Source organism: Labeo rohita, chromosome 18 (genome assembly GCF_022985175.1).
Source record: "Labeo rohita strain BAU-BD-2019 chromosome 18, IGBB_LRoh.1.0, whole genome shotgun sequence".
Lineage (NCBI taxonomy): Eukaryota > Metazoa > Chordata > Actinopteri > Cypriniformes > Cyprinidae > Labeo > Labeo rohita.
In genome coordinates this window covers 17,271,140-17,288,427 of record NC_066886.1, presented here as the reverse complement: position 1 = coordinate 17,288,427, position 17,288 = coordinate 17,271,140, and the positions used below count along the sequence as shown (strand labels likewise).

The window sequence follows — 17,288 nt, the reverse complement described above, 5'->3', positions numbered from 1 at the left end:
TGGGAGCGGCCTCTGTTGGTGTGACTGAGAATGGCTTGATTTGAAAAGGGGGATATTATTTTTACAGATTAATTAAAAAACACTGCATAGATTTTTATCATTATAGGGTAGATGTGTACATACACTGCCACATTAATGTTCAAACAACATGTAAAAGTAAACTTTGCATCCAATTACCCCTTTAAGTCTTACGTAGCTGTGTAATAATCTTGAAAAGTTACACCTAACTGGTTATTATTGCAAAATAAACCTTGAGAAGGGTGATCAAGACCCCAATGTACATTATCCCAGCTCTTTGTCATAAGTAAATAATTATTCCTTAGTTCTGTTAGAAAAAAAAAGAAAAGAAAATTCACACAGGGAACAGGATGAGGGTGAGTAAATTACGAAAATTTTCATTTGTGGGTCAGTTAACCCTTTAAAATGGCATAACATTTAGTTCAGTGCCTGTGTTCAATCTGTGCTGAAACCGTTTGGAAGCATTAATAAATCAAGAGGATTTACGCTAGTTTTCCATCCTTGTTTTCCTGTTCCACTCTCTTTCAGCAGAGTCTTCGTGGCTTTGGCTGTCCAGACAGAGGCAAATCATGTACAGTTAATCTCTGTTTGGCTTTTGTATCTCAATCATTTAATATTTCCCTCTTCCCTTATTTTGCTTTCGCTCTCTGTTTAAGTCCTTTACGATGAGCGTCAGATGGTTTACTTAACATCTGCGTGAGCGCATGTGTGCATGTATAAACTTAGAGAGTGCAGCATAGGAGGGGGTTTGTGGAAAACTTGGTTAATGGCAGAGAGAATGAAAACTCCCCACACCAAGCACACGAATAGCAGCTGCTTTCACTGCATTCCCATGTATATCAAATAAACACCAGTATGAACTCAAGAGTGAAGATAGAAAATATGTAAACTGCAACATACTGACTCACTGACAATAGTTAACTGTCTGCCAGACCAGAATAATTTTGGAGTCAGCAAAATTTTTAAATGTCTTTGAAAGAAGTCTTATGCTCACCAAGGCTTTATTTATTAGATCAAGCATTCAGTAAAAACAGCAATGTTGTGAAGTATTATTACAATTTAAAATTATGGTTTTCTATTTTAATATATTATAAAATGTAATTTATTGCTGTGATGGTAAATCTGAATTTTCAGAATCATTACTCTAGTTTTCAGTGTCGCACAATCTATCAGATATCATTCTAATATGCTGATTTGCTGCTCAAGAAACATTTCTTTTTATTTCTAGAAAGTTAAAAACAACATTTATTGAAATAAAAATGTTTTGTAACATTATGTCTTTACATATAGTAAATTAATTCATTTTATATTAAAAGTCTGTATGAGTTTTAACTATTATTAAGTTTCAACTATTAACACGAAATGATTCACGAACGCGCTCTGAAGTTCTGATTGCTAAACGCGATTTGATGATTCGTAATACACATATTTCAGATCTAAATCAAATGATTCATGATAGACGAAGTTCAGATTTAATTCAAATTATGGCGATACGCGATTTGAAGTACCGATCTAAATCAAATGATTCACAAAGTTCTGATCTAAATCAAATGATTCGCAAATCCGCTCCGAAGTTTTGATGTAAATCAGATGATTCGCAATATGTGATTTAAAGTCCCGATCTGAATCAAATGATTTGCAAAGTTCCGATCTAAATCAAATGAATCGTGATATGTGATTTGAAGTTTCGATCTGAATCAAATGATTTGCGAAGTTCAGATCTAAATCTAAATCACTTGATTTGAAGTACCGATCTAAATCTAATGATTCACGATACGCAAAGTTCAGATCTAAATCAAATGATCTGAGATACACAAAGCTCAGATTTAAATCTAATTATTATTTAAGTTTTGATCTAAATCAAAAGATTGAGAAGTTCATATCTAAATCAAATGATTTGCGATACACAATTTGAAGTCCCGATCTGAATCAACAGATTTGCGAATTTCCGATCTAAATAAAAAGATTTGTGAATCCGCTCCTAAGTTTCGATCTAAATCAAATGATTCGCGATAGACGATTTGAAGTCCTGATCAGAATCAAATCATTTGAGAAGTTCAGATCTAAATCTAAATCACTTGATTTGAAGTACCGATCTAAATCTAATGATTCACGATACGCAAAGTTCAGATCTAAATCAAATGATTTGAGATACACGAAGCTCAGATTTAAATCTAATTATTTGTGATATGCGATTTGAAGTCCTGATCTGAATTAAATGGTTTGCGAAGTTCCGATCTAAATCAAATGATTTGCGATACGTGAATTGAAGTCCCGATCTGAATCAAATTATTTGTGAATTTCCAATCTAAATCAAATGATTCACAAACCCACTCCAAATTCCCGATCTAAATCAAATGATTCACATTACGCAAAGTTCCAATCAGTCAAGTGATTTGAGAACTCGCTCTGAAGTCCCGATCTGAATTAAATGATTTGCGATCCGATTGGAGCACTTCGAAGTGAATCATTCTGCGACACAGTGGTTTAACTGATTCGGAGTTTCGAAAAGCTCAGTTTCACCTATCACTATAAGCGCTTTTTAAAATCGTAACGATGTTGAAATTCGAAAATTAATGGCTCTTTTAATTTGATCTGGTTTTTGCTAGGGAATCGCTTGAAATGAATGATCAAAATCACAAATTTGAATCAATCAGAGGGGTTCTAGCGTAAATGACTTACTCAATTGAGTAAGCTCATCGGTTCCTCTTTTTACATCTTCAGCCATGTTTACGCAACATGTCAATACTACTACTGGCTTAGCTCACTAGTTTTATTGCATTAACTGAAATAAGCAAAAAAGTATGATGTTTTTTGAATTGTTGAGTTTTGTGCAAAAAGGTATGTGCTTGGTGAAAAACATTAAACACTTATTTCACAAATACCTCTTGAGGGTTTACCAGGATTTAAATTTCAAAAAGTCAAATTTAAGTACTTTCAGCACTTTAAGCACCAGTACAAACCCAGACCATTACATACATCAGAACAGGAAATTGTGTTTTTGTACTTACGTAAAACTGTGATGAAACTCTGGTTATCCAGGATGACCCATAGTCCAAAGCCCATGATTACAGCTCCAAAAATCTACAGGGCAAATAAAACAGGCATGAACAAACAAACACAAAGGACATGTTGCATGTGTGTTTGTCACCTTCTGGACCCGTTTGGTTCCTCAGAACTGATCTTAGTGTAAAGTGTGACTAGACTGTGGATGAAAGCACTGTGTTGGCAACATACTCTAGATAATTGCTAAAGAGAGACAGGAACTCTCCACTGAACTGAATTCTCATGCACTCCAGCTAAAAAGTTTAAAACTAATGGGTCCAAGGTGTCCTCTAAATGAACTGGATCTGAGAAGTTTAATTTCCTCTTGTCAGGGGGCAGTTCCCCTGTTTCAGTCTGGTGTCTGTAGCTTTTCCTTTATACCAATGTGGAGAGGGAAGTAGTAAAACACCAGGCTACTGTACAATTAAAGGGTCTTCAGAAGGAAAAATCAGACACACGCTTTTCATTAGCCTTTGACCCTTTAAATCAGAGAGACATAACAGGTCAAGCTGAAGGTTTCCAAAGAAATGCAACAGAGAGCAAGCCCGCTTCCTTAAGAAGCTTGAACAATTTCCTAACAGGGATTTCCTATACACCTACATTACATTGCTGGGTATTTTGTTTTTTGCCCAATAATAATGCAAATAATACATACACTGGCATGACAAAATAGTAGATAAAAAAAAAAGATACTATACTAAATGTTTGCAGTAATGTATTTAAATATTTTTTTTATTTATGTCCACACAGGCCATGCCCAAATAGGAAATGTGGCAAATGAGAATAAAATAATGACGGAGCCACGTGTCTAATACGCTGAACTCAAGGGCAGTGTTCCTTCTGAGACACGGAATAAAGGTGTAGGAGTGTGTAAACTTACAAAGAAGAGGAGGTTGAACAAGAACAGAAAGTACTTGGTGGCGGCAATGCATCCTTTCCCCATGACTGCTGCTCTGTAAAAGAGAAGAAATCTCATCAAAACTGTGAGACACATAAAGAAGAACGCCAATGCTGATGGAGACAACTTCTAACCGAGACTGATCAGGTCAAGTTTTAGACATGACAACAATAAAAGGTTATACAATAATTAAAAATTCTCTCTGCACATTGTTAAAAACAGTCTGCAGGTGATGATGTGTAAACTCTTTCTGAAACCAAGTGGAAAAAACCTATTGTATAAACCACAACAGTGGTTTAGTTCTTACTAGATATTCTGGCCTGGTTGATTAGTTTCAGTTCCAGTAATAAATGATATTATCAATGTACAAAGTTGCAGGGGGTTCCATTTAAGTTCCAGTGTGTTTCCAGTCCCATGACAAGAAAGATTAAAGAACAGCATTTATTTGAAACTTTTTAACAGTAGGGTATATCCTCGTCCTGAGCAATGTGCAATGTAAAAAATTCACAGTGTTTACTTGTTTATGTCAAAAGGAAGACATGTGTCAGAGAATCAAGCAATCATGTATAATTAGTATTGGTGTGCCAGCTCAAAGCAAGTATGTTCAATAGAACTCATGACTTATTTGAAAAAGTAATTAAATAGACAGTTGGGTTTCAGCCCATTAAGCATTATGTAACATGTCAACATTATCTATGTATTCTATTCACTGGGTTAATTTGTGGTTCATTACAAAGGGACATTTTAAATGAGATTTTGTGAAATACTTTATGATGTCAGAGCTTTAAGAATGTCTTTCTGGTAAGACTCCCTGAAGAAATTACTCATAAATATCTTCTCCTCTGCCGAGCATCATACAATCCCTGAGGATAATACATAATAAAGTCATCAGAAGACTTTTCAGAGAAATAGAATTCATGAGTATAACTCAGTTTATAATGTTAAAAAAAAAAGGAGGGGGGGTGTAAAAGGCTTAGTCAGAAATAGGCTTAACTTCTGAAAGCAGACAAAAATATACAATGGTATGAATGAAATGCACAAGGCATCGATGAATAGTCATCTTCTCACCACAGGCCCCGCCCACTGGTGTTCAGTCGCTTAGCGGCAGACAGGCCAAAAGTGATTGTTGCGTCGTGTCAAAAGCAAACAGAATTTACAATCACTGGCAGCTATCTTGTCTATACTAGATACAGTATACAGATGCGTGTTCGCTTTCCGACAGTCCACACACTTGAGTCTGTCGTCAATATAGGGCCCTGTGATTTCCGTGATGCAGAAAACGCGGACGGAATCACGGCATCCAGTCATAAAAATGGAATTTACTGAATAAATGTCAAGGAATTTGTCAAAGTTTTAATGATTTAATCAAAAGTAGGTCATTACACTTTATTACACATTACAAATCAAACCGCAATATGGATTACTATCTGTAAACATTATGCCGCAAAAATACCATTTCAATGTGACTCCTGCATGTTTTGCATGTCTGTTTTAATGAATGGAGCAGACAAGCAGTTTTGTTTACTACACACACTAAAGCGGCGTGTGACGCTCATGGTGATTTCAGCATTTGAGTGTTCCATTGTAGGAAAACCAGCGTCATATCATATACACACTGAAATGTAAAGATAGACAAGGCAACCTGTCAAAATAAAAGTCCGGTTTAACTTGAAGACATTGTGCCAGAAATATATTACTACGATTACTACTACTACTACTACTGAAATGAAACAAACATTATTTTTTAGGGTATAATCACACAACATTTCTTCCATGTTTTAATTTTAAGAGGTAAATTCCGCTTTGTTTGTGAGAAAAAAAAAGTTTGCTTAATTTTCAATAATTAGAAGATAAATGAATTTAATGTTTTATGCCTTTATTTGATAACCAGAACAACACAGAATTTCTGAGGGTAAAAAAAAAAAAAAAAAAAAAACTTTAATAAGGCTATTTTAAGAATACATTTGAATAAATTAAGTATGCATTCGAATAATTAGACATGCTAAAACACAGAATTTGCTAACAATAAAACATGGTGAGAAAAAATTAAATATTTCATATTTCATAAGTTTCATGATTTTAATCTTTGATTAATAAAACTTAATTTACCATTAAAAAGGAGTTGAGAAAAATTAAAACGGATTTCATATGGGGCCCTATCAACAGGAGAAATGGAGTGTTCACTTTGACGCATTTGGTTTAAACAGCTCGTTCGTATCTTTGTACAAATATTAGAAGGATCCCAGCGTAAGGAACAAGTGGATATTTTATTTGTAGCATCCCGGATCGAGTAGGGATGGAATGGTTCTCGGCAAAAAAAAACAAACCGTACCGTTCTCCACACATGGTTCGGCACACACTAGGACCGCGGTCTTAACTTAACTTAAATCTGGCAACGTATCTGTAATATGTTTTGTTATAAATAATACGGAAAACAAACAGGGTTTGGCTAATGTACATTTCTGTTGATGGATGCGCATTCTGGCTTTCCAGTACATTACAACAACAGCGATGAAAAAAAAAAAAAAAACGTGGACAAACCATTCACTCTTGTACAATGCGAATGTTGTATGCTGGAATATGAGCAGTCATTTATTCCATCATCGTACTAATAGAGTGCGTGCACAGGTGAGACCTGAACAGCATATGTTGATATCTGTGATTAATTTTCGATTGATATCTGTGATTAATTTTCAATTTCAAAAGCGAAAATTAATCTGATAAAACAATGCGCATAAGAAAGCGATTGCATGCTTCCCACCCAAACCCGTAATCAAACCGTGTTTTGTCCTTTCCCCCAAGCTAGTGCAAGATGAACATTTGTAGTTAAAAAGTATATACATTCTTATTTTTTGTAGAAAATGACGATCGTTTCCATAAACAAGACTTCTTTAGCTGGGATCGTGTAGAGCCCTTTGAAGCTGCATTGAACCTGCAATTTGGACCTTCAACCCGATGGCCACCATTGAAGTCCACTATATGGAGAAAAATCCTGGAATGTTTTCCTCAGAAACCTTAGTTTCTTTTCGACTGAAGAAAGAAAGACAAGAACATCCTAGATGACACGGGGGTAAGTAAATTATCAAGAAATTTTTATTCTGGCAGTGAACTAATCCTTTAAAAGCCTCTATGAACATTTAATGAACACACTGGAAATAAAGTGTAAGATTTCTGTGAGGGGGACTCAAAATGTAACCATGAGAGCATGACTCTTCCATTTCTCACTTAGACTGTTTCTTCTTCTCACACACACACATACACTCCAGTCTGGAGTAATAAGCAATATATCAGGATATGAAGCCAGGGAGTCACAGAGCCAAGCTTACTTGGCGTCATCTCTTCAAAGTACTCCAGGGAGCTATAAACCAGACTCTTGACTTTTCTGTGCTGAATGCAGTCTTTTTCTATATTTTATTAATTTACAAGGCTATTTCAGAGAAGTAACACCACAGCTAAAATATTTCCCCTTTTTCAGCTGATAAGCCTGTTCACGGTCATGACAAAAATAGTGTGCTACACAGGATTGGACTTTTTTCTTATTCTTTAACATTCAGCAGTTTGGCCTGAAAAAACAATCAAAGATATGGAAGGGGAAGTACACACGGCAGTGAAAGCAAGTTTAATCGGGTGTCAGAAAATGTTGGCTTTCTATTCAGCAGTTTTACGATTCACATCTACAAAACATACTGCAGCAGGCATTCAAACCCTCAGATGGAAATAGAGATGTAAAATACCATTTAAACAGCCAAAATACATGAGCAAACACACACTTCGGCTTGTGTGTGAATGTGTTAATGGTAAGGTTTGGGTTGTAGGAAGTAGCTTTGCCATGAGGAAACTGAGGTAACATCTCTGTTCTCTACTAATCTACAGTCACTGTCAGCTGCACTGTAACTCAGCTGTGCAGATGTCGCCCAGTCTCTGGTCAATCACAACATCCCCTCCATAATACAATGATGGCATGCTGCCCCATTCCATACAATAGACAAAAGCTGTCCTATCATAGGCTTTTTAGCACGACACAAAGGGGCATCTGAACACACCCAAGCAAGCTTTACACTGCTGATGTTAGATACTCACTATAGATCACATGACCAGAAATTTAATCCAGGATAATCACTATGGACAAATAACTTCCCCCAGCAAGTGTTCTTTGACTATTATTTGTTTGACAAAGGACTTGACAGTGCTTCAGCACAGGCATGCTTTTTATACACGTTTAGGGTGTTACATACACAAAAAGGAGTAAACTGTCTTACGTTATGTTGTCAATCAATGCATCAGTATAGTACTGTTGAATTTTTTGAAGAGTCAGTGCTGAAATATCTATCAAAATTTTGAACTCAATGTCTTTATATGATTTTTCTATGTACTTGTGAGGAAAAATATAAATAAATATACATGGCTTTTGCCCAACAATACTGCAAACACATACAATGGCATGGCAATAAGTAAATAAATGGATGAATAAATAAAAACAAAACATAAAACAAAAAATATATACTATACGGATTTGCCAAAATTCGCAAATATGCCAAATAAAAATATATATGTGTGCAAGTATGCCAAAAGAATACATATTCATAAATATGTATTATGTTATTATTTATACATTTAATACACACACACACACACACACTTTTGATATATACTTATAATGTATGATTTTTTTTTTTTAATTCACAAATGTGCCACATGGAAATAGAATATTTAAAATAAAAAATAAAATAAAATACAAATATATACTTTTAAATATCTTCAAAAATGTATTTTGTTAATTCACAAATTTTAAATAAAAAAGGATTTAAATAAATAATTTATTATTTATTTATTCGTATATATTTATGTAATTATTATTAATAAAAAAAATATTATGACAAAATGGAAATTAATCAAACTAAGAAATAAAACAAAAATATATTATATATACTTGTCTTTAACAATGTATGATTTTTTTTATCCACAAATGTGGCAATAAATAAATAAATATAAAATAAAATAAAATAAAATACCTATACTTTTAAATGTTTAATAATGTTTTTTTTCATTCACAAATGGAAAAAAGAATGTAAATAAATCATTTATTTATTTAAAATGCTAATCAATCAATAAATAAATTAATAAATAAAACAAAAAATATATACTTTTAAATGTCTTCAATAATGTATTATATTATTATTATTATTTATTAAACAAAGTTAACTATTTAACGAAATGGCAAAATAGAAAAAAAAATCTATCTATCTATCTCTCTCTCTCTTTCTATATATATATATATATATATATATATATATATATATATATATATATATATATATATATATATATATATATATATATATATATACACACACACACACACACACACACACACACACATATAAAAACACCTATTTATATAAAGTTTTATTATTAAACAAAGTTTTTAACTATTTAACGAAATGGCAAAATAGAAAAAAAAATCTATCTATCTATCTATCTATCTATCTATCTCTCTCTCTTTCTATATATATATATATATATAGATAGATAGATAGATAGATAGATATAAAACAAAAACGACTTTTAACTACTTATGTTTTTTTTATACAAAAGTCCATACAAAAGTTTATAAAAAAAAAATTTCCAATTGCTACATTTACATTAAAATTGTTAATTGAAAAGATTAAGTTATCATACATTATGGGGACCTAAGTGTGTCACACTCATAGTTTTTCATAATACTTCATAACATAATTCAACAAGTTAAACACTAAGGACAAAATAACTACAAAGAAGCTATGTTCATTTATTAAATTATGGAGTGAATACTATTATTGCAATCTTTTTATGTACTCACCGCAGTATACAATATCTCTCAGCATTTCTTCTTTTCATTTTTTACACATTTTTAATAGAGCCAGTATAGCAGACAGGAAATTACGGGGGGGATGGGTACACAACAAGTTTGTCTCCAGTTTGGAAGCCACTGATTTACATGTCTGGAACATGTGCTTAACAGAAAACAGATTAAAAGGAGGTGCAGCAAAATTATTAATGCCTTCTTCAGAGAAAGGAGGAGGAGACAGAAACTTTAATTAACCATCATTAACCACTAAACATTATCATACATTATTTTGGGTGAAGGCCAAGAGCACGCCTATAACTAAGAATTTTTAACTCTTATTCTCGTCATCTTTTCTACATTCTCAAGTTCAAATGTCAACCAGTTCAAACATTACTAAGTAAGGCTTCTTGAGTTTGTTAGTAATTTAGCCTGATCCAAAAGACACAAATTATGGGCCAAGAAATAATTCACCCCTTCTGGGTCACACAAGACATTATTTTTTGCATAACCCTATGATTTCCCCCCCAGCCAACATCTTTCATACTCAGGGCATTCCTATGGCAACCATAATTGAGGCAGAGTGAATGCTCCACTTAAAGGGGGAAACAGTCTCACGCCCCAGTTACCCATGAGTCTCCCCCTCTCACCCCTCCACCAAGAGGAAGGTCAAGCTATAGCTAAATGAGAGCCGGGTCTTCAACCACCACATCACAAGCATTACAATCACAGGGGGAAACAATTATCTACCGCATCATCAACTCAATTTTCTGTGCTATATTTGCTAACACATGTTTGTTAGCCTCATCATTCTCTACAATAAAAAAGCCTTTTATCAGTGAGTGTTGAAAGTTTCTGCCCTATATGGTACTTTGTATTGCTACACTTTTAATTGTACTGCTTGTTTACCAAAAAATCACTGTTTTGTAATGTAGTCTTCCCTTTTAAAAGGATAGTTCACTCAAAAAATGAAGATTCTGTCATTAATTACTCACCCTCATGTTGTTCCAAACCGCTAAGACCTTCGTTTGTCTTTGTAACACAAATTAAGATATTTTTGATGAAATCAGAGCTTTCTGACCCTCCATATACAGCAACGCAACTGACACATTCAAGGCCCAGAAAGGTAGTAAAGACATCATTAAAATAGTCCATGTGGTTTAACTTTGATAACTGACACGGACAAGAAAAAACTGTTGAATAAAGTCGCTGATTTTGCAAGACGCGAAATACATACCAACTAGGGATGGGGCGATAAATAGTTGCAACGCGAATCGAGAAATGATTCATCATCGATTCAAGATTTTCCGAACACATCGTGATTCTTTCTCAAATCGATTCTGAGCTTAGTTTTGAACAGCAGATGGCACTGCTTGTTTTAGAAGCACCCGTGCTGTGCTTGTTACCAAATCCTTACACACACTTAAACCTAAAATAATCATTTATACGATTTAAAAAGGTGGTTTCGATGGCGGCGCAGAGGTGGAGTGCAAGCGGTACTCGTGCACCCAAAAAAAGTGCCAAACAGAAAAAAATAATAATGACAATAATTAATAACAGGATGACACAAACACAAATTTCCATTTTATTTTTGAATAAATACAAACGTGACCTTGACAGTTGTAACTATGGCAACATCCACCCCGAGATTGCATTGCAAACACCACCTCAACAGCACAAAACACAACACACACAACCGCGTGGCGATTTCACCGCTCGCCGCGTCCCATGTGAAAGGGCCTTGAGACGGCAGAGAGCGCACTCTATTTATTGTCTTTATTTTACAAAAGCACATTGCTTTGTTGTTATTATAACTATAAACAAATAAAAGTAGACCCTTTGCTGTTTCAAACGATACCTTATTCTTATCTGTAAGATGAGAAATGAGGAATATTTTTAGTTCTTTTCACGGTCATCACGGAAAAAATGAGACAGCAATGGTGGGTTTAACAGTGTTGCCGCGGAATGTTCTTCATGTCCGTGGGTTGAAGCGAGCCCAATAACCTGATATTTAGCCCCCTGAAAAGTGTCTCTCACATTATCCCACAGCAACATTAAAATAATGTAGATTAGTGTACAATTTTATTATTCATTTAACATATTTAATATTGGGGGCATCCAAGTTATTTGAGACATTTGAACATTTTTTAAAAAGTAACACAATACTTTCCCTGATAATTATTTACTTTTATAATGATGCATTTCAGTTACTGTTTATGAGAAGTAACCAGTAACTATAACCAATCACACACAGCCTCTGCCTGGCATAAATCATCTCCTTGTGTGTGTGAAGGGTTCTGACATTTGATCAGACTTTCATTAGTAACTAGGTTGCAGACCACAAGAGAATACAAACATGAAAACCAATTTGTGCAGTACGGGCTTTTTTTTTATTGTAATGAAACTCAAGTTGTGATAAATCTGTTCTTGCGTATTGCAATGTACATCCGAGTGTAACAAAAACAAAGAATTTCTATAATTTATTCTCACCCCAAATTCTTTCAAAACTGAGCACTACATTCACGACAAATAGACGTTTGTGCCATTCTGTGTTTGTGAACTTTGAAAACAGTTTTCAAAATCTAAAGTACAAAAGTGAGATGAGAAAGCAGTGATATCTATTCATTTTGCTGTCTTCTACCACACAGCTGTTACCTAACAGCGGGTAAACAGCAGTCACTCTGATGACGCAAATGCGTGCTTTTCAAGATAAAGGTGCACTGGGGTAGTACCAGGGCCTGAATTTCATTTTGGAAAATGGGGGGGGAACTCCCTCTTCAGATGACTTTTATGGGGGGATTTTTTAATTTAAGGGTGGAGCTGGGTATTTTAGACAAATTTTTAAACCACAATCATCTAAATGTTTCGTCATACAATGTATTTGTGTTTTACAATTTATAATAACGTGTTGACATATTTGCCGAAATGCTGCCATCTGAACCTTGGTGCACATCAAACAAGCAGACAAATCTCAGTGTGTGTGACGGAGGAATTGCTGGTATTGTTTTTACTCCTTTACATATTTTATAAGCTCTTTATGAGTTGATACAAATGCTATATTATGTACATACATACAACAACAATTTTAGTCCGGCAAACAGGAGTTGTTTGGTAAGTTAGCATAATATACAATCAAGGGCAAGTTGCATAAATTTATCCACTATGTTAAGTCTGTGTCCTGAGAACTAGTCTGACCAGCTAGCAGTTACCCAAAGGGTAATGAGTCTTATTTGCTAGGATTCAAATTAGACCAATCTACGTTTTTATGTAACTGACTCATGAAAGTTATGACCAGTCTTAAAGACAGCGAGAAAGAGCGAAAGAGAGAGAAAAATGACTTGCTTGTAACTTGTACTTGTGTAAGCCTTTATTCAACCAGCCACAGGTTGTGACCATATGCATCCTTGTGCTCTTTCTTTTGTATTGTTAGGTTAGGTGTTATAATTGACATGAAAAATGACTCAATCTATAATTTTCTTTTTTGGTCTGGAGCAAAAGAACCGAGACCCGAATTACAAGTTTAAACACACCCAAAATGATTGAAGTCCTGCATACACTACCAGTCAAATGTTTTTGGACAGTAAGATTTTTGATGTTTTTTTAAAAAAAATCTGCTCTTCTGCTCATCAAGCCTACATTTATTTGATCCAAAGTACAGCAAAAAGTACAGTACAGTACAATTCTGAAATATTTTTACTATATTTAAAATAACTGTTTTCTATTTGAATATATTTTAAAGTGTAATTTATTCCAGTGATTTCAAAGCTGAATTTTAGCATCATTACTCCAGTCACATGATCCTTTAGAAATCATTCTAATATTATTATTTTTACTATATTGAAAAAACAGCCGAGTAGATTTTTTTCTGGTTTCTTTGATGAATAGAAAGCTCAGAAGAACAGCATTTATCTGAAACAGAAATCATCTGTAACATTATACATGTTTTTATCATCACTTTTAATCAATTTAAAGTATCCTTGCTAAATAAAAGTGTTAATTTCTATAATTTAAATTATAAAAAATATTATACTGATTTCAAGCTTTTGAACGGTATAGTGTATAATGTCACAAAAGCTTTTTATATTAGATAAATGCTGATCTTTGGATCTTTCTATTTATCAAAGAATCCTGAAAAAAAAATTAATGAAGTGTTTTAAATATTGATAATAATAATAACAATAATAAATGTTTCTTGAACAGCAAATCAGCATATTAGAATGATTTCTGAAGGATCACGTGACACTGAAGACTATAGTAATGATGCAAAAAATTTAGCTTTGATCACAGGAATAAATAAAATGTTAAAATATATTCAAATAGAAAACAGTTATTTTAAATAATAAAAATATTTCCAATTTTACTGTTTTTGCTGTACTTTAAATGCAGGCTTGGTGAGCAAAAGAAACTTTTTTCAAAAACATTAAAAATCTTACTGTTCAAAAACTTTTGACTGGTAGTGTACATCAGCAAAAAAAAAAAAAAAAAAACTAAATAACTAAAACTATAAATAAACTAACTATAACTAAAAGTTAACTATAACTAAAAACTAAAAATTTGAACAGATCAATAGGCTGAAGCATATTTACAGTGTTATGTTAGATTTTATATATTCATAACATTACATATAGACCACAAAAATATCAGAAATTATGATTGTATTTTATTTTATTTTTTGACTACTCATATTTATTTGTTGGTTATTTGTTAGTTTTGACATTGATCACTGATGTGTTCATTTTGGATACATAATGTTAAAGTGTATCCTGTCACCTATTTAGTATATATATATATATATATATATATATATATATATATATGTAATCATTTAATTATGTATGGTTTAATTTAAAAATTTTAATTTCTGGTAAAAGGGTGTAATGTGAGGGGAATTTACAGTTTTGCAGTTGTATAAAGCTTTTTGTTAATTTCTTGGAAAAGTTGATAAATAAAGTACAAAAAAAAAAAAAATTACAAATTAAACAGATGAATTGTTCACAATACAACCCATAACATGCACTTAAAATAGAACAGATTGGATGAATTGTCGATCTGAAAATGAAATTAAACTATTGAATACTACATGTTCAAATGCAGTGTGTACTAATATATGCAAGTTCCAACCGGTTTACTGATTTGCAACAAGGAATGCTGTTGCACATGAAATCTTTTTTTAGAAAGCCCCCAAAACTAAATTTCCCTTATGAAAAAGAACTGCCTATTAAGTTTCTGCTGTGGGCCTGTCTTGGCAAGGCAGCTCTTGAACACACCGTGGCATCCCATTTTTAGCTGGCTCCTAGAGCAGGAGTTTTCCAGCTAGGAAAAGTCCAAGTAAAAGAAGGGGAACATCTGTATCCTGGCCTTCTCTCTCTCTCTCTTTCTCTCTGTGGGCTCATTCCAGTCAGAGACACGTCCTGGGAGGTCTGCCAGCCCTTAACCTTTTATGGACCTGAAGACGCATTCACTGCTTAGCCCAAACTCGGTTCTGACCTATTTCCACATCTGTGCTTTCATTACAGACAGATGTCACGGTCCTGACAGCAGAGAAGTGACCCTAATATTCTGGAATGGGTTTATTAAATGCTGTTGATGTTTTTCCGTTCAGCAGAACCATGGCGGAGCAATAAATTGAAAAGAAACTTGCTGAACAGGTTTTCTAAAGTCAATATGTTTATAGCAGCTTACCTGTATAATAACACATCCTGGTTAATGGCACACACACATTTAACTCTATCATCTACTCTATTAAGTATTGGGATTTGTCACAGCTAGTTACATACTGGTACAGTCAAAATTACATCATAAGGTGCATTCAAATCACTTCAGAGCAAGATAGCGATGTACCTTTTCTACAAAAAATTACATTTATGAAAAACTACTGTTCATGTACATTCAACTTATGAATTCAATCTTTCCAACATGACTTGAATGCATATGCACATCACGTATACAGTAAGCATCAAGCGCTCGCATCTAGTACATACGTAAAGTATATTTCTGGCTTTGCATTCAAATATCTGAGCCATTAAACAAGATGTGTTATTATTAAGGCAATTTGAAATGAATATATTGACTTTAACTAACGTTCTTGGCAGTTACCCCAGAGCCCACTGAGTTTTAAAAGCCTGAGGTTGGTTTGGTGGGAGGTAATTGAGAATGAAGAGAAGGAAGAGGAGGCAATGCCTCCATCGTGATATGATTAGATGACTTATTATGTTCGGCTGTGATTGTTTTTTTTGCAATAAATTCCACTTCTTGCCTTCGTGCGTGTTCACAAATCAGTCTGAATTAACAATATAATAGCGCTAATAGGAAGACCAATTTTAAAAAGGACGTAAACAACTCACAAACTTAGATAAAACCATGTCTAAGACATAAAATGGCCTGTAAACAGTTTTAGTGAGTACTCAGCTTGGTGAAATTGAAAGTAAATCTGTCTGTGACTAATATTTACTGAGCTTTGATAACAAATGATCCCAAACAATTCAAAAATAGTTAAAAGAGTTATTATTTTGGAATAGATGTAAAATGCTTAAAAACACTAACTTGATGAGATTCATATGGCTTTAATAAATAAAATATTTATTGTATTATTAATGTAAAATATTAATATTAATAATATTTATATATATATATATATATATATATATATATATATATATATATATATATATATATATATAAATAACTGCTTTTAGTTTTTGTTCTGATAGTGTAATTAATGTTTAACCAAGAAAATGTAACTGGGACATGAATTTATATTTGATAAAAAAGAGGACTTTGCCTCCTCATTTCAGAACACCACCGCACACAACTGATAAACACACACAGAAAACAAACATTTTATGACTTTCCATAAGATTTTAACCCAATTTTAAAATTCCCTGATATTACAGGTGTTCGAGGGAACATACAAAGCTAATACAAAGAGTTGTGCTTACACTAGGCTAACTTACTAGAACGCTGCTTTTTAAAACCAGCAAGGCTCTCACTGTTTCAACGTAGACAACTTGTTGACCCTCATGTGCTTCTGAGTTTCTCAAGAATCCAAATCATCATGAAAACTAGCAAAAACCACAGCTGCAATTCATTTAAGCGCGTGTGAAAGAAGAGAATGTGCGTGTCAAGTCGCGTCAAATTCAGCTGTTTGCGATTGTTCACAGGAACGCAGTAAAAACGGTACAAGCTGCCAGTGCCACATCAGCGAGCATTTAAAGTGATACACAAAGAGCAAAAAACACACTCCCAAATAGCACAAAACTACTTTACAATGGCAGAAGCCGCGAGTAAAGTACAAAGCTCCTCAGGAGCTTATTCATTAATAAGTTTAGATTAACTTATTGGTAACGTTACTATATATACAGCTAGCAGCAAGTTAAATCACTTGTAATAATTTCTGTAACGCTACTGACGTTTTAGATAAAAGTACAAATCATTTACCTCTTTTGTGTCAAGTCGCAAAGAAGATCCGTTGAGCAGCTGTCAGCAAGTTCGTTGTCGTGCTAC

General features: G+C 33.6%; 1 protein-coding gene across 2 annotated transcripts in view; it reads right to left on the bottom strand.

Annotated features, from left to right (window-relative positions):
- The window catches only part of cd82b (CD82 molecule b), a 37,931-nt gene extending 20,643 nt beyond the window's left edge, over positions 1 to 17,288 (bottom strand). Inside the window, exons 1-3 of one of the 2 annotated variants that reach the window (XM_051135054.1) lie at positions 17,223 to 17,288; positions 3,944 to 4,011; positions 3,030 to 3,102 (exon numbers count right to left, since the gene is read on the bottom strand). In XM_051135054.1, the coding sequence (XP_050991011.1) occupies positions 3,030 to 3,102; positions 3,944 to 4,006 (136 nt within the window). In that variant the 5' untranslated portion in view covers positions 4,007 to 4,011; positions 17,223 to 17,288. Of the gene's footprint in view, positions 1 to 3,029; positions 3,103 to 3,943; positions 4,017 to 17,222 lie in introns of both variants that reach the window. The other variant, XM_051135053.1, reaches the window with a different exon arrangement.